This window comes from Phascolarctos cinereus, unplaced genomic scaffold (genome assembly GCF_003287225.1).
Source record: "Phascolarctos cinereus isolate Bilbo 61053 unplaced genomic scaffold, phaCin_HiC Scaffold_726;HRSCAF=1367, whole genome shotgun sequence".
In the NCBI taxonomy this organism is placed as follows: domain Eukaryota; kingdom Metazoa; phylum Chordata; class Mammalia; order Diprotodontia; family Phascolarctidae; genus Phascolarctos; species Phascolarctos cinereus.
This window is the reverse complement of record NW_027556098.1, coordinates 351284877-351311518: the sequence shown is the minus strand read 5'-3', so window position 1 is coordinate 351311518 and position 26642 is coordinate 351284877. Positions and strand designations below refer to the sequence as shown.

General features: G+C 36.9%; 2 protein-coding genes and 1 pseudogene across 2 annotated transcripts; all 3 read right to left on the bottom strand.

The window, feature by feature from the left end:
• Positions 1–3866: 3866 nt before the first annotated feature.
• LOC110195181 (olfactory receptor 52K2-like) lies at positions 3867–4811 on the bottom strand. Its single transcript, XM_020967812.1, has one exon. It carries the CDS (start codon positions 4809–4811, stop codon positions 3867–3869), a length of 945 nt encoding a protein of 314 aa, XP_020823471.1.
• Positions 4812–19180: 14369 nt separating this feature from the next.
• On the bottom strand, positions 19181–20126 carry LOC110195080 (olfactory receptor 51V1-like; annotated as a pseudogene).
• Positions 20127–24607: 4481 nt separating this feature from the next.
• On the bottom strand, positions 24608–25567 carry LOC110195081 (olfactory receptor 51L1-like). Its single transcript, XM_020967727.1, is given in 1 exon segment — positions 24608–25567. A coding segment is annotated over 1 exon segment (960 nt).
• Positions 25568–26642: the final 1075 nt, after the last annotated feature.

Here is a 26642-nt window from a genome sequence, read left to right as displayed (position 1 = left end):
CGTCTATGGTGAGCCTGACACTCTTCCTAATTCTATTTGTCTGATCATGACAGAAATTTCCCAGCTATATGATTTTACCTTTCACTTCACTTTTAACTGGGGTCCCAAGTACATGTTTATTTCCATACCATACTATGCAAAACTCTTGAGATACGGCTTTACCTTTCCTAATCCTAGTTAGAGAGGTAGAGAGTTCTGTGGTCTGGTGGCTAATATTACCTTCCTCAAAATTTATCCAATATCAAATCCATTGGTCCTTTTTATGATGGACTTTGTGTTATCAAAAACTATGTCCAATAAATTATTTCCAAATAGCCAAAATTTTGACAGCAAAGAGAAATACAAGACCCCCAAATTCTAATCTTTTGAAAGCAAAAGGCCACTTTCTGAACTAGTACACCAATAGAGAGACAGACGTGAGAAGAGTAGATAGGACCTGCATGTACAATGTGCATGCAAAGTGATAGAGGTTTTCTAAGAAGAGTATGCTAAAAACTTGAATCTGGGAGTTCTTCTAGGGAGAGTCTTAGTGTTTGGGCCCATGGTGATGATAGCAAAGAGAAACAAGGAAGGATCATAGCTAACACATACTAAGTAAAGAGTCACATAGTATAAAACAATATTTACTGATCCCTATAACTGCCCTTAACACTGGCTTTCCCTTGACTTTTACAGATTTGGACCATTTGTAGTCTAGCTCCAAACTAGCTATTGCATTTGGTTGTGCTGTGAAATATGGGATGAATGAATGAACGAAAAAGCATTTATTATGTGCTATTTGCCAAACACTGAAGATACAAATATAAGCAAGGAAGACAGTCCCTTATTTCACAGAGCTTATGTGATAATGAAAAAAGACAATACATAGCAGAAAGTGGTGGCCAGAAGAGAGAGAGAGTGAGGTCAGTGACATGTCCTTTCCAGGAATTATTGGTTTTGTAATTTTATTAATGTTATCTCAGAGCCACATTTGCAAAGGGAAAGGGTAGCACCATGATGTGGAATGACTGGGAATGTGAAATGGTAAATGTGCATCAGGGAAATGTAAGGGAAAAGATCACCAATCGGAGCCAGGAGAGCAGGGGATCTCACTTGGCATGACATCATAGTCACAACACCCCCCTTTCCCAGGAATGACCTTTAATATTTTGTTAATTCCCCTTAATTACAGTCACACATTGGCCTTATACCGACTAGATGGGTGGAATCAAGTATACAGATTTAAGAATAGGTTAGTATGCCTCTCTCCTGCCCCATGAACCATTGAAATATTTATTGCCCATCTTGAAACATAAAAAAATAGTCACTTACCATCTGGGTTGAATTACAGAGGAAATGGTCCACTTCTGCTGTCACCTTCTCTGGAAAATGAGTTTATCATCAAAACTGTATTTGAGGAAGCACCCATTAATACCTGGTTTAGGTCATGACTCTTTGGACTGTTCTGAAACTCGCACAATGCTAGTATCTCTCTACCTGACCCTGACCTGCAGAATTTTTCAACTATATTTTATATGTTATCTTCTTTCCTTCAAGTCTAAGCTACTTGAGGGCAAGGGCTGTTATGTATTTTGTTTGTATTTTTATTCCCAGTAATTAGCACAGTGCTTGGCACATGGTAAGTAGGTAATAAATGCTGTCTCTCTGTCTCTCTCTCTCTCTGTCTCTCTCTCTCTGTCTCTGTCTCTCTCTCTCTCTCTCTCTCTCTCTCTCTCTCTCTCTCTCTCTCTCTCTCTCTCTCTCTCTCTCTCTGTTTCTAATCTGTTTATTTACCAGTACTTCCTAGAAGAGAATCCAAATTCAACATGTTTTATTTGAGCATATTTTTAAAATCATTTTTTGTGCTAGAATCCAAGGTGAAAGCATGGAGAGTTGTTTCACATAGTCCTGTTCATATATGACATTTTTCTGATTGAAAAAAAAGACATAAAATACTGCAATTTCTCCTAAAAGAGATTTATAATTACAGAGAAGAATTTGGCCTAATTATTAATGCAGAATAACCAGGTGCATGAAGAATGAATATTATTCATACCATATTGCAGTTAGGTGGACTTCTTTTAGAGATAGTATATACATATAAATATATGTATGTATGCATATATTTGCATATGTTATATATTCATGAGTGTATATTATATATCTGTCAATATATCTATATGTGTGTATACTAAAAATCACACATACTAAGAAATAGTTTCAGAATTAACCAGGAAGAAGAGAGTGGGCTGGACTGACTTAGAAATTGAAAAAAAATATATAATGAATATTTAAAGCAAAAGTTCCTCTTTTTAATATCAATTTTCTTCCAATGATGGTGTATGGCAATGAGTCAAGTAACACTAGAGTTCTGAAGCGATAAATTTCTAGATCACGAAAAGGACAATGGAGAGTTGTGTAGAGGCATTATGGGAATGAACAGGCCACCAAACTTAATGAACTTTGGAGTTTGAATGAGAAGCAAAGTGAAAGATATCAAAGGAATGTATAAGGAATAAAAGAAGATAAGTTGGTCATGTGGCTAGATTGAGAAATAATAATGGAATCCATATGTTCAAATGGTATCTCCAAAGTGTCAAGAGAACTCAATAAAGGCATCTTGTCATTTCAAGTTGAAGCCTTTTACCAAACTTATGGTATTATACGTATAAGAGTCTGACATTATGGACACAAATGGTTGGGTCATCCAATGCATATTCCATTGTAGAGAAAACATTCATTAATGTGAACATAATTTCATTAGAGTGTGGCAATGCTTAGTTTTGTGTGTGTATCAATTGATTCATCATTGCCATATTCGTCATAATTATTATGATCACCATCTTGATCAATAGCATCAAAACCAGCATCAATATCATCATCTCTTTTTTTCAGCATCACCAACATTCATCATCAAAATCCCACTTCTGACACATTGAATTGAAAGCCCACCTAGTATAGCATACAGATTTGGAATGTGGAAACTTTGAAATAGAATCTTATATCAGACACTAGATGTGTGATTCTGGCTAAGTCTGAGCTCAGTGTTCATACCTATATCCCAACAGGATTTGACCCAATGAGCTTAAAAGTCTCTGCCAGCTCTAAATCTATGATCCTATGCATATCAACATAATCAACTCTTTTATTTTGATCATCAAAATGATCATCATCATTTGATCATTTCTGACATCATTATTACTTTTGCCCCCTGATTATCACCACCAAGATGAGATGGAGGCAGACAGGGAGAGGATACAATTGGCTTGAATCTTGGATGAAAAGATATCCCCTGAACTGACTCAAATCCTGTCTCTAGATGACTGTCCCCTTCCCCCCCCCCATATCTCCCATTGTTCACTTGTGCATCTAGCAATATGGGAAATAGAAAAATATGATTTAATATTTGATTTTATAATAGAATTAGGACTAGAAAGTTGTTGCCAAGAGCATGTTTACCAGTACTATGCCTGCAAAATGCAGAAATATTTTTAATTGAACAGTCAACTTCTCTGACAGTTTGTTCCCACTAGACTGTTGTGTTTTCCAATAATTGTCCCTAAAATTATTCTTCTGTCATAACCAAGCATTCTATTGACCTGAGGACCTATAGTCTCTGGCAACAGAAACAAGGCATGTGACTAGATTGATCCATTTTTGGATATCAGGAAGAGTTAAACTAAGTTTCCCCCAATAAGGAAGAGGTAGAACTATCTCCTTTTTTCCCACCATTGTACTCCCCATTAATAATTGGGATTTATTTTTCCCTGTGGACATCTATGTTGTGTTCTCAATTTCCTATTCCATACTTCCCAAATCCCTCTAATACTTGTAATCAAGGTTATGACTGGGCATAGTGTTGATACATTGCTATATGAAATGGCTCTTCAGGCCTTTAGGGGATTAAAGACTTTGAGGATTCTATCCCGGATTCTCTTTGTCCTCACCCCATAGATGACAGGATTTACCATAGGTAGGATCAATAAGTAGATATTAGCCACAAAAATATGGACATGAGGAGCAACATGGTGTCCAAATCTATGTGTGAGGAATGAGAAGAAGGCTGGGGTGTACGAAACTAATATAACACAGACATGAGATCCACAGATTCCCAGGGTCTTGAGACATGCATCCTTGGAAGGCAGCTGGAAGACAGCATGGAGAATGAGAATGTAGGAATAGATTATTAATATAAAATCCAGTCCTCCAGTAAGGAATGCAACAATTAGGCTGTAAGCTCTACGTATTCTGGTCTCAGCACAGGCCAGTTTGATTAAGGCCATGAACTCACAGTAGGTATGAGAGATGATATTAGTCTTGTAGTAGGGAAGCCATCTGAGCAGAAAGGGGTGCGGGCTGAGCAACACAGCTCCACGGAAAACAATAGCCAACCCCAAGCTCCCAATGACTGTGTGGGTCAAGATTGCTGAGTGTCTAAGGGGTTTGCATATGGCCACGTAACGGTCAAAGGCCATAGCCAGAAAGAAACCAGATTCCATTGTGGAGCAGGAGTGGATCAAAAATACTTGTGTTAAGCAAGCTTCAAATCGGATTTCCCTGTCTTTGAACCAGAAGAGGCTTAGAAGCTTGGGTATTGCAGTGGTACACACGATTAGGTCTGCCACAGCCAACATGCAAAGGAAGAGGTACATGGGCTCATGAAGGCTAGGGTCAGTCTTAATGATAAACAGCAAGGCAAAGTTTCCCAGCAGAGCCAATATGTACACCAGGCAGAAGGGGATGGAAATCCAAATGTGAGCATTTTCTAGCCCTGGAATTCCAATGAGAATGAAAGTGGAGGAATGGAGATTCGTCCTGTTAGAGAATGACATTTTTTTCCCACAGTCAACATGTAAGATAATGGATATTTCTGAACCTTTAAAAAAGATCAAGAAGATATCAAGTTAACAGTAGTTATCTTCTGAAATAATCAAAGCTCAAAATAAAAAAGAACTAAAGCTAGAATTCACAGGCCAGTGAGATTATCTTTAATATCTCAAAAATTCCAGAAAATCCTGTTGAATCTCAATTCGTGCCTGCAAGCTCTCCCATCCACAAAATTTGCCTAATGCAAGTGCTGCTCCTAACCTTTCCATGGCCACTTACATGATCATGCTGATTCAGCATAGTTAGAGTGCATAGAAACTGCTTAAGAGGCTGGTATCATGTGGACCTGGCCACACTAAACATGAGGAGACAAAATGCAGTGACCAGGTTCCAGGAGATGCTGCTAAAGAATTTCATATCTGCTTGACTTCAATATGGATAAGTAAAATTCCTACCTTTGGACAGTGCTAGATAATAATCACCAGATTCCTTGCTTGTAGTGGGTCACACTATGGGAGTACAACACAGTTCAACAAAGGAGAGATGGATGCCAAGAATTATGAGGTATTATTGAAGATCTAGTGACACTGCCCAAAATTTCATGACCTCCAGAATCAAGGCCAATCATGCATTATGTAGCAATACCACCGAGGACCCATCATTAAATGGCTCTAACTGAAAGGCAGCTATACACCATCAAGAGTCTGATAGATAGCATAGCCCAGGATTTATGCATCTGAAATGAGGAACTGACCCCATAAATCAACACAGAAAATGTATTCTGGATGTAGCCCAGAGCAATAATCTTCAGGTGAATATCAAACATCCTTGAGGCCTATCTGAAGAAGACATCTTACAGGTGAATCTGCCCATAGGCATTCCTATTGAATATGAGTTGGACCAGAATATAAAGCCTATCAAGCCCATGCAGCTCCTAGTATATAAAGAAATGATAGACAAAGCTATGGAGACTGAGGCAACTAAAGGCAAAGCCAAGTGGAAGTAGGGTCCCACACACAAGCAAACAGGAGCTAGTCCCTTCCCTCGTTCCTGCCTCTTCCACATCTTTCCCATATACACTAGATCCCATCTACACTGATCATAGCCTTAGGGATCACGACTAGTAGCTATAATTGTGAAACTCATGGTTCCTATTCTTATTTCATTCCTATTTTAGACAACTGGATTTCTCTCCAGTGGCCCCCATTCCTGAAATACATTAGTCAAAATATATGCTTTGTGGTTTGGAACAATAAGGAACTGATTGGTTATTGGAAATGGGGACATGGTAAGAAACACCCAATATGGGAAGGCAAGAAATGCAATTGCTTCAGTTATTCCTGGGAGCCATGTTTCCAAGGGCTTGTTACCATTCTAATAAAAAAAAAAAACTCCAAGTAATTAAATTTTTAAAAATGTTAAAAATAAATCAATAATAAATTTGAAAAAAGAAAAAAAAACAATCTAAATGATAATAAATAAGAAAAGTCTTATTTGCATCATAAATCCTTCCTGGGATATGAAGAAATGATTTCTGTTTAAATGGTATTGTACCCTCATGTTTATTCATTGTGTGTACTTCCACAAAATTTCCTTCTCCTAGATTGGGTTTTCTAGTGGCTATTTACATGAAACCGTCCCTTGTGGTAATCATCAGAATTCTTAAGCCACTTTAGAAAGGGAAGAACACTTCGATTTCTAAGGAGAATGCAAGTTCATCTTTCTATGCATTTTAATACCCTTGCCTTTGTTTTGGTAGCAGCGATAGACATCTAGATAATGTCAAAATGGGTTCCATTTACTTTCCATGTTATATTTCAGCTGCCTTTACCTGACACTTGGGTCATATTATCAGATTTAGTATAATCATAATAAAATTATCTTTGTTTTGTTCATGATAATAAAGGAATGCTGGGCAATTTTAAAAATAGATCCAAAAATATATTCAATCAGTTCACTGCCAGAGGTACCTAGAGGTCATCACATCCTTCCTTTGCACTGACATTTTCAAAAGGATGTTGTTGCGAAATAGAGCAAAGTAAGATTACTCCACAGGCAGGCCCCAACACTCATTATCTCCTAATGAATCTCATTCTGCTTAAAGGTAGCCCTAATATTCAGTCTTTCCTTTTATGGATGTGAAATTTGCCTCTCTTTAACACTCAATCACAAGCCCTATTTCCTCATTTTATAGCTAGCCAGAACAAATTTAATCTCTCTTCCACAATTGGCTGTTTCAAATGTTTGAAAGCTTCAGTGTTTGAATGGATTTTAAGCTCAGGATGACTCACCAGTTTGTTGTTACTCAACAGAAGTTGGTTTGCGAGGTGTGATACTGGAAGTTTGCTCTGTAGAATAGATAAAAGTGAAAGCTCAAATAAATTCCATCCTTCCTCAAACAGAGCTCAGCTATCACATTCTCTTCTGCTTATTCCCTTTTGAGATAGATACTAAAAAATGAGAGTATGTCTACAGGAAGTTAACAAGTGTGATCAGGAAATATGAAACCACGTCTTGTGATAATCTTTTGAAAAGCATTCTAGTAATTCAAATTCAAATATCCAGGAAGAGAGCTACTAATTTCCTCAGGTGTATATATTAAAATGTGAAAAGTATTGGTAATAAATTATATGAACTAGGTATTATAATTCAAGAAGTCAAATTTAGCATGGAGTTATTCATAATTTAAATATAGCAATGGAGATATACACTTTATTTCAAGTAATGGATTTGATAAAAAGTGGGGAAGTGCGGATGAATGATGACCCGGTAATATCGCACATAAAAATGTAAGACTTCTATATTGAAAGCCATGAATCAAAAAGGGGAGATATTGGTAGAAAATATTTGGATGAGAATCAATGCAGGGCAAAATGGAAATAACATGGTGGCGGGAACACGGCACTGACAGATGAGAAGGAAGAGTATGATAAATTCTAAATGCAGTTTACAAAGCTGATGCAAGAAACAGACTATCATCAATAAAATTCAAATTACATGCACAGTGGCTAGATATCTTTCTTTTCTAAAAATAAGAAAGTTGGAAAATTCTCAATTTACTTTAATGATATCGTCCTTTCAAAAAAATAAACGAAGCAGTGAGGGAAACTGGATCTATTCCTTATTAATAAGAATGGACTGGTTGGCTAAGTAGAAATGACAGGAACAGTGCAGCAGGGGATGGGGAGGTGGAAGTTCTCACATCACCTCAGAGCTTTTGGTGGGTCAGCAAGAAAATGTAATCTGAGAGCAGTGAAGATGGGGAAAAAGAAGCTTTCAAAATTATGCAGCAAAGCTAAGTGGGATATCATAGTAAAAGGCTCTGCGGAGAAAATTACATCACAGGGGATTCAATACTCTCAATAGTTAAGAAAGACATAAAGATTCCATTGTTGAAAAGTTAGGGTGAAGTCTAAAATAATGGATGTGGAAAAATGAGGGATACATAGACCGTGTCTATTTTTAATATTGAGATGATGTAAGAAACAGCGAATAAGAGGAGTACGAATTAGCAAATGTTCATAAGAATAATATTAAGTACTTTATTTAAAGCCCAGATAATTTGATGGATTAAAAGGATAACAAAAAAGTGCTCTTAAATGTATTTGGGTACAAACAGAAATAGAAGGCAGGGATAGGACTGCTACCCTAGGGAGATAGGATATTGATGGAGAGAAGAAAGAAGTATTCAATTCTTCGTATGTTTAGCAATTCCATAAAAGATAATAATCTTCAAAATAGAAGAGATAGAAGTTGAAAAGCATGACTTATAGGGAGTCATAAACCAGGAAAAGAAAGGACTTTTTAAAAAGATCATCAGCTGATCTGAATAAATTTTTGGACCAGGCTTTCAGATGCAATAATACTGAAACCAAATTGTGAATATAATTCCTTAGCCATTTTAAAAAACAGAGATCCTTCAAAATTAAGATATATGGAGGTAATGCTAAAAGTCTGGAGTTAAGTGAATGTTGTTACTATTTTCACAAAAGAAAATATGAGTTTTTCATACTATATATTGTTGAACTTGATTTTGATTCCTACGAATATTCTAGAGATCTAGAATGTGAAGAATTCTTGAATATTGAAAGAATAATTTGGAAAATTATTTTTATGAAACATTATATTCTGTCAGGGAAAGAAGATGTGATACAGGGGAAACAACTGATATAAAAACAAATTTATCAATAAAATCTATTTTTAAAAAAGTTTCTGAGTGAAGGAGAAATTAATTTCAGATTAATTTTGGCTGCATCTAGAATAGGTCATGACAGACTTACCCAAATTCATTCATTCATTCATTCATTCATTCATTCATTCATCTTTTTCTTTCTCTTTCTTTTCTTTTCTTCCTTCCTTCCTTCCTTTCCTTCCTTCCTTCCTTCCTTCCTTCCTTCCTTCCTTCCTTCCTTCCTTCCTCTCTTTCTCTCTTTCTCTCTTTCTCTCTTTCTCTCTCTTTCTTTCTCTCTTTCTTTCTTTCTTTCTTTCTTTCTTTCTTTCTTTCTTTCTTTCTTTCTTTCTTTCTTTCTTTCTTTCTTTCTTTCTTTCTTTCTTTCTTTCTTTCTTCCTATTATGTTATTAGCCTGACAGATGAAGCAAATTCCATAGACATAATATAACTCTAGATTTAGTAAAATATTTCATAATATTCTGGTGGAAATCACTGAAAGATTTTGCCTGTTTAATTCATAGCTGATCAAATGGCATTATGCAAAGAGTGATAATTATTGTTATTATGGGAGAAAATCTTTGCTTTAGTTCTATAAGTCTCTATTCTTGACGCCATTTTGTTAAATAGTTTTATGAACGATATTAACAAAAGCATAAATGTCATGCTTACCAAGTAGGCAGGGAAACGTATTAGAATTGTTCTGCTTTGCATCAGAGGAGAGAACTAAGCATTGGGGAAAAGGAGCAGAGAGAGGTAATTTTAGTTTAGCATACATAATATTTCCTAACAAATGGAATTCTCAAAAATTGCAGTAGAATGACTCAGGGAAGAGTGAGTATCCTCATTCCTGAAGGTCTTCAAGCTGATTGTCAAGCATAGCTTGTCAAGGATGTTGAAGCAAATAATCTACGTCACATATATGTTAGACTACATGACTCTAGAATTCCCTTTAACTCTGAGATACTAGGAGTCCATGATTCTCTAAAATGTAGATATTTGTCTAGGAGAATAGAATAATTAAGGGGAAAGGATAACTAGGCAGTTGTTTCCCAATATTTGATTATCACATGAAAGAGAAATTTAAATGTTATTACTTCAGAAGGCAGATCTATAACCAATGTGTGAATGTTGCAATGTTGCAGATTTCAACTAAATAACTAATTATAAGGAAGAACTTTTGCATGATTGTAGCTGTCCTGAAAGGGAAGGAAGGAGCTGTTTTATGAGGTAATGAGTCATGTATCAATGGCAATGTTTAAGCATTGGGTTGTGACTTCTGCAAGGAAAAAACAAAACAAAACTATACTCTTTAGTAAGGAATCCTGCATTGGTTGCAAAGTTAAAGTAATTGAACTCTAAAGGGCCTTTCTATCTCTAAGAGTCTATAATTCTCAGAGTAGATTTACTTACACATTAAAAAAGTGTAAACATTTCTTGGAGTGTTGGGGGGGGGGATAAGCTATACTTTAAAGTAGATCAGTTAATAGCTAGCTGAGCACAATATTTAGTAATCAAACATAGACTAGGTCCTTGTTGGTACACGATTGGGGTACCTGCCACTAATTAGGAGAGTGACACTATTCAGGAAGATGATAAAGCACCAAAGACAAAGCTCATTAACTTCCCCATTTTGCTGAGGCCCAGGCTTGCCGCATAGAGGCAATAGAGGCTGATGATTTTCAACCTGCAGGTTCAGAAATAATCAACGATCCAGAAAGATGCTTCTAGCTAGTCAGTTAATGTTAATGTTGAAAACCTAACAAGACCTAACCATTGCTTCTGGTAGTGATCTACAGTGTACTTATAGCCTTACTTGGCAGCTCTATGTGAAATATCTGAAGTGACTTATATTCATCCATTTTACTTTTTCCTTCTTCCCCATCCTCCCCAGTGAGGAGTGGGAATGTGTCAGTCATTAGTAGATGATCCATGCCACAACTCATGCAGGATCCTGCTTTTGGTAAACACATTTATTAAATGACTGCTGATTTGAATTGAATGCTCCTCCAAAGCAAATTATGTTAATAAAATTTAATGAAATTTAAAACAATTGTCTATGTCAGAGTTGACCAACAATGGACCTATGGGGCTGATGACAACAGTACCAAATGCTTCTGACCTGCATTGAAATATAATTGGGAAATATTTAATGGGATAAATAAAAATACTATAAAATACAGATCACATTACATTTGAAAAGTATGTCAGTGTGTTGAGAGGCCAGCAAGGATCCTTATGCATGTATTAGTGGTCCCAGTTCTATTTTGAGCTTGACACCACTAGTGTCTCATTCTTTTCCCTCTCCAATAGCCATGGTAGATAGGTATTCTGTTTTTCTTTTCTCTACAAATGAAGAAACAGTGGCCAGTTGTCAAATTTAGTCAAGGCATGACACCAAAGAAGAAATATAAGAAGTATCTCCTCCCCTTATTTGTAAAGGAGGGGGACTAAAGATGTGGAATACTGGATATAATATCAGATTTTTTCTATGTGTTTCTTAGTTTTGCTGATTCCCCTCCCCCCTTTTTTACTCCCCTTTCCCCATTTTTACTTCACTTTTATAAGGGAAGATTCTCTAAAATGAGGACAGAGGAATACATTAGAAAATGTGGGTGATGTAAAAACAAAAATACCAATAAAACATTTTAAAATATTCCTTTATCCAAAATAGGTGATAGGGGCTTAGATGCCAAGGCTTTTGTTCAAATCACTCAATTGTTGGTTCCTTTACTAAATTTATTCAACTCGTACATTCTCTGATGCATGTCAACCTATTGGTTCAAGTCCATTGGAGAGTCCTGAAAGACTGCCTAAAGGAAGAAGACATTTTATATGAATTGATGAAGTGATTAAAGGAGTTATTCTTATAGCACTTCCTAGGAGAGAACTGTACTATTAGAGCCCTGGACCTGGAATCAGGAGAACTAAGTCCATATCTCCACTCCATTGCTAACTAGCTGCATGGCCCTGAGCAAAGCATTTGATCTCTCAGAGTCACAGTTTCCTCATCTGTAAAATGGGGATAAAGGCACTTACTCTTTCTTCACCATAGGGATTGTTGTGAAGAAAGGGCTTTGTAGACTTTAAAGTACTTTCAAAATATGAGTTATTACAACTACCACTTAATTAAGTGATATGTTCATTGGTCACATACAGTCTACCCTTTTATGTACATGTGCCTTCTCTCTGGTAATCAATTATAAACTCCTTAAGGGCATCAAAACCATCCTCTTAGGTATATCTCTTTCATTTTCTTGCTGTGTGAACTTGGGCTAGTCACTGGGACCCCTGAATCTATTTCCTCATCTATTTTTTGTTTTGTTTTCTTCTCATGGTTGGGTATAAAAGTCAACAATCCCTCTTCTAAGCAATTCACAGAGTGTTATAAACTGTGAATGTAAAGAGGATGGTTGGCAAGTATGTAAGAAAATGTAACCACCTTTAAGGTAGAAGAGGCTTCCTGAGTCCAGCCTCCCTCTTGCTTTAGTCACTTCATCTTTGCTTTCTGGACGGTGAATGCCCAGTAAACATCCTATAAAATTTGTCTTCATTTTAGCTGAAATCAGCGACCCAGTTCAAGGCCAAAGAAGTTGCTAATGCTAGAGGAAAGTGAACCAAGGAGAGCAGGGGGAACCATGTATACTCATGTCATCCTGGAAGACAGATTCAAAACTATGTGATGTCTATGGCAATTTAGACCTCCTGCTTCTCATATCTTTCTTTTCCTGATCCAAAGATCAGGCTCCCTTATCTATCCCCAGCTTACTCACCCAGGACACTCCTAGAATGAGATGGGTTTGTTACTATGCCAGGTACTATACCTGTCCTGGGGCCCTAAAGGGCTGAGAAGAATTACTGCAAGAGAGGATGAAGACTCTGGTTCTGTTCCTGGTATAGCCTGTGGCTCCTGAAACTAAACTGATTTATATTCATTTTTCCAGGCACTTTGGATTCCCATAGGCTTTCAGGAGGATAGGATCAAACAGGGACACCCAGGTGGAATGGGTGCCAGGGGGATGGGTCTCAGATCAGGTTCCTCAGGATTTAGGACTCATAGTCCCTAGAGTGGTATCTTTAGAATCAAGGGACAACCAGGCAAAGAATAGACCAAGCCTACCTTGGAGTCTACCTCTCAGGACGCAATTACTTGAGTAAGAACTCTGGTTTTTCGTTATAATTAAATCATGACTGTGAATGTAACTCATTTTATAAAATTATTGAAAGTCACTTTCACCTTTTTTATCTGATTTGGTTCTTGTAACCCCTGTGCACTAGGTAGAGTAGATTATTATTATTGTTGTTGTTGTTATTATGATTGAGATTCAGTTTTGCAAACAGAAATAATTTTGTAGTTGTAAGATTTAGAAATCAGAGATCTTAAAGAACATTGAATTTGGAATACTCTCTTTCCTCACCTCTGACTTTAAGAATTTTTCTCTTCCTTCAAGGTTTAGCTCAATGTTTGCTATCCACAGATGACCTTTATTGATTCCCCCTCCCAGGTATTAGGGTCTGCATACTCTTCTTTTACTTGCATTTATTAATCTGTGAACATGCTATATCAACCCAATAGAAAAATAGACTGGAGTATTTTGTTTTGTTTTGTTTTGTTTTGGTCTTTCCCTTGCACCCAGCATAGTGCCTTGCCTAGCACAGGCACTGAAGCACAAAATACATAATTGTTGAATTGAATCAGAGTCCCTTATTTTACATAATGGAAAACTAAAGACCAGAAAAGTCCAGTCATTTGCCTAATATGGAAGCTACAATGAGTGGTACTAGGAGTCCAGCCCATGCCCTCATGATACAAAACCAGTCTTTCCATTGCTGCATATTCCCTCATTCTGCCACTTGTTATCTATGTGACATTGGTTTAGTCGCACTTTCCGAGTCTCAGCTTCTGCCTATATATAACAGAAATCATATTTTCATTGCCTGTTTTCAAGAATGGTATGAGGAAACTGCTTTGTAAATGTCAAAGTGATGCAAATATTTTCATTATTCTCATTATATATCACTACTATATCTATGGCAGCTGAGTTGTGCTGTGATTATAACACCAGACCTAGGTCAGGAAGACCTGACTTCGAATCTAACCTCAGGCACTTATTAGCTGTGTGACTCAGGGAAAGTAATTTAATTTGTCTGCCTCAGTTTCCTCACCTGTAAAATAGAGACAATAATATCTACTAGTGTTGTGGGGATGAGATATTTGCAAAGCAGTAAGTTAATCAATAAACATTTATTAGGAGTATGAGTGAAGGCAGAAGATATCAGAAGTAATTCAAGACTAAGGCTTAGAAGATCATCAATAGGATAAGGGAACAAGGAATTCAACAAAACATGATAGTGTAGAGTTGAACTAATTTACTAAGGGGTTAAGGTTGGGAAAGGAATATAGTATAGAGTAGAAATGGCTCCACCCATCCATCATGTTGCTTTTAAGTAAAGCTCTTTATAGAATCTATTTGTCTAGAATGATGACACAGTCGTAAGTCTCTTTCCTTCAAGTCTCATTGATACCCATTAGGCTAAATTTACCTCTTTGTATTAACTCCTCTTCTTTGAAGGCTGTGCTTTGGGGTTTTGAGTATAGACATTTGAGACCACGAGGTTTACTACTGTGTCTTATCTTGTCCTTTTTTTCCCCTATGAACTTTTGAATATTTCAAATGTTATTCTTCTTACTTTGTAACTAGTCTCTATGATAACTTGGAATACATATACACATATGTACATACGTGCATTTATGTGTGTTCATATACATGATATTCTCTATCTCTCATACATTTTAGTTTAAATACTATTGATTATATTTCTAAGACTCCTAAGCAAATCAGACCATCTTTTGGTAAGTGTGCACCCTTTCTGGCCAGGAATAGATCATCCTTCTGTTTCAAACAAAGGCTGAAAAATCCAAATCCTATCATCAGATCTTGAATAGCTCTTTACTCTTCCCACCATTTTTATTTTCTTTTGCATCCCTTACTTTCCAAGGTCAATAGTGAGAAAAACACAATGGCTGTTCCTGTGGTATTTAGTTTCTTGCCCAAAATTTCATAAACATTGAGAATAATTTTCAGGTTCATTCTGTTAGTATCTTTCGAGTCTAATCAGAAGTGAGTAGCAGCTTTCTATTTTGATAACTCTTAGGAGGTTCTCTGGGAAATTTTTAATTAATTTCAACAATTAAATTTATTGAATTATTATTTTGATTCATTAAATGGCAACAGAATTTTATTAAGTACATACTGTGTGCAGAGTATCGGATTAAGTGCTGTATGAGACACAGAATTGTGGTTAGACACACTATCTTGTTGAATAAAGCTTACATTCTAGCAGAAGGTTAAGTAATGTAGATAGATAATAATATTGGTTTAGTAAATTGGAAAACTGCAAAAAAAAGCTCTATGTGAAATTTGCTAGGAAAGGTTGTATAAGTAAGGTGGATTTTGTTATTCATTTTTAGATAATAGTTCCCAGGATAATAGATAGTAGTTCCCAGGATCATGGTTGTAAACAATTTCTACTGTGAGATACAGAGGATTTGTGAATGTGCTTGCCTCAACCAGCCCCCATTGAGTCTTAGGGGGAATATGCTAGCTAGAATGCTTTGCCTGCCTTGAAATGCCTCCATTAAGGATTGGGGGGGGGATTTAAGGGATTGCACAGCTGGAATGCTATGCCTGTTTCAACTGGCCCCCATTGAGACTTAGGGGTTATTGCTCCCCCCCATTATCAAGAACCATTGAGAAGAATAAATTATTATTTAATCCCGCCGAAGCTGTCTTGCTGTCCTTCTGGCTGCCCATATCAAGAGTGAACTTCTAGGGGACGGAGCCCAAAAAACTCCAGTGGCTCCAGTGTTACAGGTGGGGGAATGAGGGAAGGCTTTATGGAGGAGGAGGATTTGAGTTGGTCTTATTAACCAAAACAAATAAATAAATAAATAAAAATCACAAGTCCATGATCAGGATAGGAGTTAAACAGTCAAATTGATAACAGAGTGAGCAAAGACAGAGACTGGTCAGAGGGAACTTAACATTACCAAATCAGTAAACAGAAGAATCTCTGATTTTCTCACTGTGAGTAACGAACATGGTAACAATACTTTAAAATTTAATACAGAATTGCCTGAAGGAAATAGAAATTAGGTAACTTGTCCAGGATTCCACAGCTAGCAAGTATCTGAGACAGGATTTGAGTCAATGTCTTTCTGACTCCAAGCCCAGTAATCTATACGCTATGTCAGGCCGCCCCTATTGCTCCTTATTATTACTATTATTATTACTATTTATTGATCACCATTATTTCTTCTCTGCTACAGTTGAAAAAGACTCCTCAACAGAATTCTTCATCAATCCAAAAATTTATCAATGAGGATATAGTAACAATAACAACAATAGTAGTAGGAATGGTAAATAATAATATAATAGGAACAGAGACTGGCCCTTTGATTTTGTTTTCATGAAGAATTCCAAGATATTAAAATCCTTTCTACAAATGCAAGATGACACATTTTCTTTAATTTATTGTATTAGAGATTTGCCTAAAGCCCTGAGAAATTGAATGCTTTACCTAGGGTTGCTCAGCATCTGTGTCAGAGGCAGGACATGAAAGTCCTGATGGCTCCAAGTCTGACTTTCTCTTGACCATGCTATTACATAGACCAAAAAAAAAAACAACAAAAAACCAAAAAAAAAACCCCAAAACAAACAAACAATAACAACAAAAAAACACACCTCAAGAAAAATAAAAAAAAAGAATGCTTCAATCTGTATTTGGACACCATCAGTTCTTTATCTGGGAATGGATATAAGTTTTCATTATAAGTTCTTTAGAGTTGTCTTGAATCATTGTATTGCTGAGAACAGCTAAATTATTCTCTTCTTACATCCTACTTATAATTTCTTATACAACAATAGTATTCAATCACAATGGCATAGAACCATTTGTTCAGTCATTCCCCAATTGATGGGCATCCCCCTAATTTCCAATACTCTATCCCCAGAAAAAAGCTGCTGTAAATATTTACATTCTTTTCCCCTTTGTTTTTTATTTCTTTTTGGATACAGACCTAGTTGTGGCACTGCGAGGTCAGTGTATGCACAGTTCTATAGCCCTTTGGGCATAGCTCCAAATTATTCTAAAAATGATTGAATCAGTTCATATTCTAGTAAAATATCATTAAGCAATGACTTTTTAAAAAAGCACATATGTTTGGGAGGTACTGTTATTCTCAGTATATCACTTTTTTAAAATGACTAAGACAACAGGCTTATTTCCAACTACTGGATGTCAGCCAACTAGAGTGATGGAATGGGACTGATTGGAGTGGACAAATATATTATGCTTCTCTGTGCACCCTGGACCCTAATCCAGGAAAATACTAAATCTTTTCTTCACTAGACTCAACACTCCCAACTCAACTCTTCCTCATATTCCATCATTTTGAACATACTGAGTTAGATTTATCACCTTCTTCTAGACCTACTCTAATTTACCAGTGCCACTGTTTGAGATTTAGAAAATTTAATGTGATTGAAAAGCTTCCTAGGATTAGAAAGAGTAGAACTCCCTGACAGACAAGAATTATTAAAGTAAAAATGTGTTACCCACTAAGGTCAGAGAGTTTATGTAGTGGGCATTCTTGGTCAGACTCAAAGGTTATCTCCTGAAGAAAAGAGTTGGGATTGGACCTGTTCAATTATTTTATGCTCTTCCCCTTCTTATCCTTTCCTTATCCCATAATGTTTTCTTCATCTCTATTTCTTTTCATGTGGCCAGTGTCCTCTGTCTTCTTAAAATCTTCCTGAAGAAGGGATGTGATATCATACACCAACACTAATTGTGAATTAATCTGTGTTCGCTCTCCCAAGGACAATTGCCTTCTATGTATAGCTATGGAATGGATATCTTCCAAGCATCAGTGTTTGGTAAATAAACATAGAACTAAACCCAATATGCCAAATCTGGCCCAGTAAAGACAGAATACATAAGGACTAGCACATTCCTATTTTGGAACACTAGACTTCTGTTTACAAGTTAATATTCTAGTTTTTCTGGTTCATTTTTGTTTTTGTTTTTTGTTTTTTTAGAAGCAACTACTGACATTTGGATTTTGGGCAATCTTAATCACCAGGACTCATTTACCTGAACTGTAGCCATGCCCACCCTTATTCTTTTGTTTTTCCTATACATGTTTTACTATTCTGGCCTTAGAGTAAACTCCTAGAGGTCAAAGATTAAGTCTTTGTAATTCTCTCAAGATATGCCTGGAGAAGCTCTTAGGACAATTTTTCAACTTTGCAATGGTACCAATTGTTGAAGTCAGGGAAATGGTGGCTAGGACAACAATGCATTTTGAAACACTGTACTTGAGATTCAAGGTGATCTCATTTCAGTCCTTATCAAAGTGCTTCTGTGTATTTTCACGTGTATAAATGTGTGTCTGTTTAGTGAGAGATTGAGACAAGCATTAACAGCAATGGGACACTATCAAAGACTGATTGGGCACATAACTCATTAGAAGCAAGGGTTGCTATAAACAGTCTTTTGAAAAACATTATCAATGGTGAATAATTTGTGGTCATCTGTTAATAAAATAATGTGTTAATAAAAAAAAAAAGCTGGAAAGACTAGAGGTTCCATTCAAGTGGAAAAAGGCCATGGAGCTGGCCGTACACATAAGCTAGATAGGTGCTTCCTATGTTGTAGAATTTCAGGAGTCCCTGGATGAATGTCTCTCTATATTTTTTTCCTTTACCTTTAATAGAGAATACAGGTTTACATTCTGTAAGTAGAGATCATTATGAAAAGGAAAATATGTCTCGATGAGAGAAAATGGGGACTCAATTCACGTAATCAGAATGACTGATACTAAGTTATTTCTGCAGGGTAGATTTTGAGAGAGGGAGAGACAGCATATATGAGAAATATCTATTGAGACATAAAGGGAGGAAAATTAAGACAAGAAAGCTGAGAGAATGAAGAGTATCATATAAATTAAAAAGAAGGTTTTTCCTCCTAATTCAGGCATCATACCTTAAACAGTGCTCCCTGATTCGCACCAGAATTAACTACATCAAAAATTTATGTCTTTGACAAAAACAAACAGAAAATTAACTTTGAGATCCCTTGAGTGGATCAGAAAGTTATTATCTTAGGAGACCTAATATCAGGTCTTTTGAGTCCAACAGCCATTTAATCTCTTTTCAAGGGGAAGATTCTTTGGATCCTGATGCGAATTTGCTTGGTCTTGATGCTGTAGATGATAGGGTTCATGAGAGGCGGAAAAAGGACATAGATGTTCCCCATTAGGACATGGAGTAATGGTGAGAGGTGTTTTCCAAACCGGTGCACCATTGTAAGACCAATAATTGGGATGTAAAAGACCAGGACGGCACAGATGTGAGAGATACAGGTCTGAAAGGACTTGAGTCTCTCCTCCTGGGATGCAATAGCTAAGACTGTATGTAGGATCAGGATGTAAGAGAGGAGGATGAGGAGGGAATCTAATAGCAAGGTGCAGATCACCAGAGCCAGGGCATAGAAGCTATTGAAGCGGATGTCAGAGCAAGCCAGCCGGAGCAGGTCCTGGTGTAGACAAAAAGAGTGGGAGAGGGTGTGGTGACGGCAGTAACTGAAGAACTTCAGGCGGATGATGACAGGAAGAATTGACAAAGTACTCCTCAATAAAATAATCAACCCAGCTTGAATGACTTTGGTATTTGTCAAGATAGTTGTGTATCTGAGAGGATTACAGATTGCAATAAATCGATCAAAAGACATGGCAAGAAGGACCCCAGATTCTGTACAGGACAGACTATGAATGAAATAAGTCTGGGCAATACAGGCATCCAGGCTGATATCATTGCTGAACCCCCACAAGATCCCCAACACTGTGTGAATGGTAGACAGCCCCATGCACAAGTCAGTGAAAGCCAGCATAGCTAAGAAGTAGAACATGGGCTCCATGTAGACTTGGCTCGGTTCGGATCACATGGAGAATCATGCAATTCCCCAAAAGGACAATAGCATAGATGGAGGAGAAAGGAATGGCAATCCAAGAATAAAATTGTTCTAATCCTGGAAAGCCTGTGAAGAGGAATGTGGAGACACTGAGGTTGTGATCAGGATGAGTTGACATAAGTGAAAGAAGGAATTTCTTGGGTGAGGTCAGAACCCTCACTTACATACTAATCTTTCCAGAGCTTTGAAAAAAAAAAGAATAATCACTTAGGCACCTTAAGCATCATCAGTTCAGAAGTAGGGAGCACTGCTTTGTTGTAGAAATATTAGTTTTATGGGAATTATTAGTTCTTTTGGCTAGATGTTAAACATTCACAATATTGGCAATTCACTTTGTGTAAAGTGTTGTCGTCCATAAACTAAGCAAAGAAGCAACTGCTGGTCTGAATCTGGTTGTTGAATTGATCAGCACTTTGCAGGAATTATTTCTCTGTTGCTCTGAGTTAGTCTAACTTGTCTCATCAGAGTTTTTTAGCTTTCCAATTAGTTCTCATTGATAAAATAAAAACTGGAATCAATTATTGCTGCTTTCTTGATGTTCTTTAGTGAATGGAATCGAAGGGACATAGCTAGCTATTCCTCAGCCTCTGTGGTAGGGAGGGACATATTTGCTAGTATTTATACAGGAAAGAAAATGGCAATAAGTGCCAAGGGGAACCTTTATCTCCTGAGATGATCAGACTACCTTTGAATCCAGAAGGGAATGATGCAAAACTCTTATCATAATTACCACTTGCTGCAGACTCTGCTGTGGGAGATTGATGGAGGGATATGCACGTAGCTCATATCTTGCTGATGTATTTCCCTGGGGAACCTTCAGTTTGAAGGTCAAGTGGTTATAGGCCCCTGGAGCTAATGCCATCCAAAATGTTTAATTTGAGAGAAAAGACTGAGGGATGGGGAAGAGGGAAATAAAATTATATAAAATGAATGGAGGGGACAAGAATAGTGATATCTATTATTGATATCTTTAGCATCTAAGATACATCTTTACTCATAAAGTATTAGACATAATAAAACTAGTTCCCATTTACATAGTGTTTTAAATTCTGAAAAACACTTTATGCACATAGTTGTCTTTATTATGATAGACATTGTAAATTTAAATATTGCACTTTACTGATGAGAAAACAGGCTCAGCGTAGTTAAATTATTTGCTTGTGATCATATTGCTGATAAGTCTAGGCTGCATTATTCAAGCCCAGGTGTCTTTAGATTGAGGTCTAATAAGCTTTCCATTGAATATCACTTTTTTTTTCAATATTTACTTTCTCCCTGATATTAGGTTGGCTTAGAGCTGACTCCTGACTAAATCCAAGGGAGTGAGGCTAATTGTTCTCTCTGTGGCATTTTAAGATATTTCTACCTTTCTAGGTCAGATATTTAAATAATGACCACATGTGTACATATCTACACAGATACCAAAGTACAATAGCCCTCATTTGATGCCAGTACTCCTAGAAACACAAGATCAAAAGAGGAGATATTTTTCAATATTTATTAGCTGTGATAGTTTATTAAAAATATTTAGAGTGAGTCATTGGATCATAGTTGTTTTTGTTTTCCAAGCAGTAAGGGAACCTGGACATAATCTGTTCAAATCATCTCATCTTAAAGACGGGGGAACTGAAGCTCTGAATGAGTAAGCATCTTGCTTAATGTCATATTGATAGTAATATTGAGAACTCAAGCCTAGGTCTTTCTCACTTCAAGTCTCATGTATTAATTCTCATATGTGTGCTAACATAAAGACCTCCATATGCAAGAGAACTCAATTATTCATGTATTTCTACATATAAGAGAGGGTGGAGCTAGGACTATTGACAGCTGAGAAAAAGAAGCTTTGGACTGTTGAGCAATAAGCAGCTTGTGATATGTCCAATGGTGACTCATCACAAAGATCTCAATTACCTTTATTTTTATATTAAAAACACCAGTGGGTGTGGCTTCAATGGTCATTTGTTCCTTTGATTCCCTAATAGTCAACTGTAAGGGGAACTTCACTCATCCTCCTCCAAGTAAAAATAAACCAACACCAAATGTATTGGAGTGGGGTATCCTTCAACTTGATGTCTGCCTATGTATGAGTTATTCTTCATTTTGCATATGCTTTTCCTTGATGTCTTAGATTTTAAAACAGAACTATGAAGTCTCTATTATATGAAAAGGATTATACTAAACATTGTTTTAGAGGAGAGTTTTAGACCTGTCATTTTATGTTTGTAGAGATTTCCTCTCATGGGAACTCCATTAAGTGATAAAGATCAGTAACTTGTCCGTAACTTATATTCTTAGAGATTTTCCTGAGATATCTAGGCTTGCTAAGTTCCAATGTCTCTCTATTATTTCCATGATTAGATATCAACTCTTCTGTTAGGTATTTAAAGGTCTTCAGAACTGTCCCCTTCTCATCTTCTCAATTTTCTTACTCCTTACCTTCTTCCATACACACACTACAATCTAGCTATACTAGTTTATAGCTATTCTTGAAATATGACACTCCATATCACCTCTACATACCTTGGAACTATGTGTTCTCCAAACCTGGAATGTTGTGTTCTCCCACCTCCATTTCTGGGTTTGACTTCCCTCAAAACTGAGCTCACCTCCCAACAAACATGATTTAATATATTTATTATGTGAGGAACTGAAACATATCTGTAGAAAAAACTCATCAGAAGTGAAAATAGAAAACTTTGAAAAACTAGCTAAATTGAAAATTTTTTAAAAATTTAAGGCAAGATAATGGAATGAAATGTTCAGAAGACTTTTAGTTCTTGGTTATCACCTCAAAACAATGCACCAATTAAAGGAAAAAGCAACAACAACAACAATAATTAAAAGAGAAGAAAGAAATAGATTTTCTAAATGCTCTATAAATTACTATTGATTAGAGAAATGCAAATCAAAGCAACTTGAGGTACCACATCACACCTATTAGATTGGCTAATGTGACAAAACAGGAAAATGATAAATGTTGGAGATGTGGGAAAATTAGAACACTAATGCATTGTTGGTGGAGTTGTGAACTGATCCAACCATTTTGGAGAACAATTTGGAATTATGCCTAAAGGGCTATTAAAATGTGCATACCTTTGACCCAGCAATAGCACTTCTAGGGCTGTATCCCAAAGAGATCATACAAATGGAAAAAGGACCCACATGTACAAAAATATTTATAACAGATCTTTCTGTGGTAGCAAAGAATTGGAAATTTAGGGGATGCTGATCAATTGGATAATAGCTGAACAAGTTGTGGTATATTAATGTAATAGAATACTATTGTGTAATAATAAATGATGAGCAGGCAGACTTCAGAAAAACCTGGAAAGACTTGTATGAACTGAAGCTGAGTGAAGTGAGCAGAACCAGGAGAACGTTGTGCACAGTAACAGCCGTGTTGTGTGATAACTAACTTTGACAGACTTAGCTCTTCTCAGCAATGCAAGGATCTAAGACATCTCCAAAAGCCTCATGATGGAAAATGCTATCCACATCCAAAGAAAGAACTAAGGAGTTTGAATGCAGATTGAAGCATACTATTTGCTCTTTTTTCCCCCTTCTGTTTTGTGTTGTTTCCTCTTTCTTGTGGTTCTTCCTATGTGTTCTAATTCTTCCTTACAACATCACTAATGTGAAAATATGTTTAATAGGAATGTATCTGTATAGCCTATATCAGATTGCATGCTATCTTGGAGTGGGAGAGAAAATTTAAAACTCAAAAGCTTATGGCAGTGATTGTTGAAAACTAAAAATAAATAAATTAATAATTAAAAAAAACACTTTAAAAAGTGGATTTTCTACAATGTAATATATATTATATATGTAATGTGTGTATAGTAATTAACTTACACAAAACTGTATATTTATATGTATCTATAATATATGTGTATATACATATATGAATACATGTGGTTTGTTTTTTAGTCTTTATTGCTGTTGTTTTTCAGTTGTATCTGGTTCTTCTTCATGATCTGGCTTGCAGTTTTCTTGGCAGAGATGTTGGAATAGTTAGCCATTTCCTTCTCCAACTCTTTTTGCAGATGAGGAAACTGAGACAAATAAGGTTAAGAGGTTTGCCCAGTATCACAAAGCTGGTAAGTGTTTGAGGCTAGGTTTGAACTCAGGAATTTGTCTTCCTGACTTCAGGCCCCACACCCTAACCACTGCACCACCTAACTGCCTGCTATGGTTTTGCACATAGTGAACACTCAACTGCTTCATTCTTTCATCCATTTACTTAAAGAAAGCACACGTAGTGCTCTTAAGGCATGTCTTCCCCTCTCCTCTATCACACTGTATCTCCTTTTCCCCTCAGGAATTGACCAGATCTCAAATTCTAAATATCAAGACCTCCCAGGAATTCTGTTTAGATAATTTATATGAACATAAATAGCCTATATGGACATATACACATATTTGGAATATTAGTAAGTGTGTGTGTGTGTGTGTGTGTGTGTGTGTGTGTGTGTTTCTGTTTGCTCATATGTATGTGTGCATGTGTGAGGAGCAGAGATGACTGGGATTCATTGATATCTTTCGGTACTCTTCTCAGTTCATCACAGTGACAAGCTTTGTGGGATTATCTGTTAGTAATATCTACCTCAGGCTGGAGTGCATTCTCTTGGGGGTTATTAGGTGGATGATCCCCATACGAATTTTCTTATTTTTCACACTGTAGATGATGGGATTGAGAACTGGGGGCACTAGCAGGTAGATATGAGCCATAAGGACATGCACAAGAGGAGAGGCATGCTTGGCAAAACGGTGGACAATGGAAAGGCCAATCATGGGCACATAAAGGATGAGGACAGCACAGATGTGGGAGGCACATGTGTTCAGGGCCTTGAGCCTCTCCTCCCAGGATGCAATGTTCAACACAGAGTGAAGGATGAAGATGTAAGACACCAAGATGCCCAATGAATCAAATCCCCAGTATAGAATGAGCACAACCAACCCATAGATAGAATTGAATTTGGTGTCTGCACAAACCAGCCGTATTATATCTTGATGCAGGCAGTAAGAATGAGAGAGGACATGAGAATGGCAGAATGGGAAGTATGTCAGGTGGATCATCAATGGAATGACAGGGAGGGAGCTCCTGAACACAGCAAATATTCCAATCCTAGCAATGTGCTGTGGGGTGAGGATGGTGGCATACCTTAATGGATGGCAGATGGCTACATAGCGATCAAAGGCCATTGCTAGGAGTACTGCTGATTCCATGAAGGAGAAGGAATGGATAAAAAACATCTGTATCACACAGGGATTGAATTCAATCTCCCTGGATATGGACCACAACACTTGGAGGACAGATATAAGGGTGGGAAGGGACATGCCCATGTCTGCAAAGGACAACATGGCCAAGAAATAGTACATGGGTTCATGGAGGCTTGGGTCAGTCCGGATAGCATGAAGGATGGTGCAGTTACCCACTATTCCAATAAAGTAGAGGATGCAGAAGGGGATAGAGATCTAGTGGTGTATTGCCTCATAACCAGGAATTCCAGTAAGGTAGAATGTGGAGGAAGGGATGCTACTGGCACTGAAGTCTGCCATGGAAACAGCCCCCAGGGCCACAATCCCATGCCCTTAAAAGAAAATGAAAAACACATTAGAGGATAGAATGAAGACTTTGCTATATATTTGGATACTGTTCTAAACCATAACAACTTACCTATATCTACACTCACATTTTTTTTTGTATGTCTCTTCTCTTTACCTCCCCTCTTCTCCTTTGACCAATAATCATAAAACAGTCCTGGAGTTCAAAGTTCTTTTTAATTTTTTAAGTCTATTATTCTGCTATTGATATTATTCAAATTGAGCAGTTAGAAAATTAGTCTCTGAGTCAGTCTTTGCCCTCATTGCCAACTTTATCTCTGTAGTATGCTCTAATAATGTTATTTTTTAATTTCATATTCAAGTCTGATATTTGTCTTTATAGTTCCCCTTTTCAAAGAGCAAAATTGCCAGAGTCTGAAAGGGGCACATCTCAACATAGGAAAGGACGGGAAATTTAAGGCGATACCCACAAATCTCCCAAGAGAAGGGAAAGAAGAAACATGGATTCACTAGAAATAGGAAAAGAAGATGCATACGTAAAAAGGAAGCAAGATTCTTACAGAGGTGCCATATTAAATAGCAAGTTGAGCAGGCAAAAATAAATCTTTTTGCTTCTTAATGGCACAATAAGACCTAAAGACCAATTTATCTTTCTCCATTTTAAATTGTTGTTGCCTGACTTTGTTTTTTAACAAAAAAATTTGCCTTTTACATGTGGTGGCAAAGAGAGGAGATCTGCTCTTTCTTGCCATGAGTTGTGAAATTTAAAAAAATGAGCCTTTATTTCAGCATAAATGGGCAGGCATGTCTAATCTGTAAGTTTTGCTTTCATTATTCCCAGTTCTTATACAAGGACATCCAAAAGGCATATGGATTCTGCCTGTCTTGTGCTCTAAGGTCAATCTAGCAGCTTAATATGCCCCTGCTCTCTCCTCTGGAACCAACTTGTCCCCAAGGGTAGTGACTGTCCCATTGTGAACCCAGTAAGATGAGATGTTTTCTATGTACTATAATTACCATGGACGTGGGAGTGAGTGAGAGGGAAGAATGGCTAATTCTGATTTCCACT

What these genes read in the sequence shown, in the direction of transcription:
- LOC110195181 (XM_020967812.1), bottom strand. Translation starts at nt 4,811, where the DNA reads ATGTCATTCTCTAACAGGACGAATCTCCATTCCTCCACTTTCATTCTC.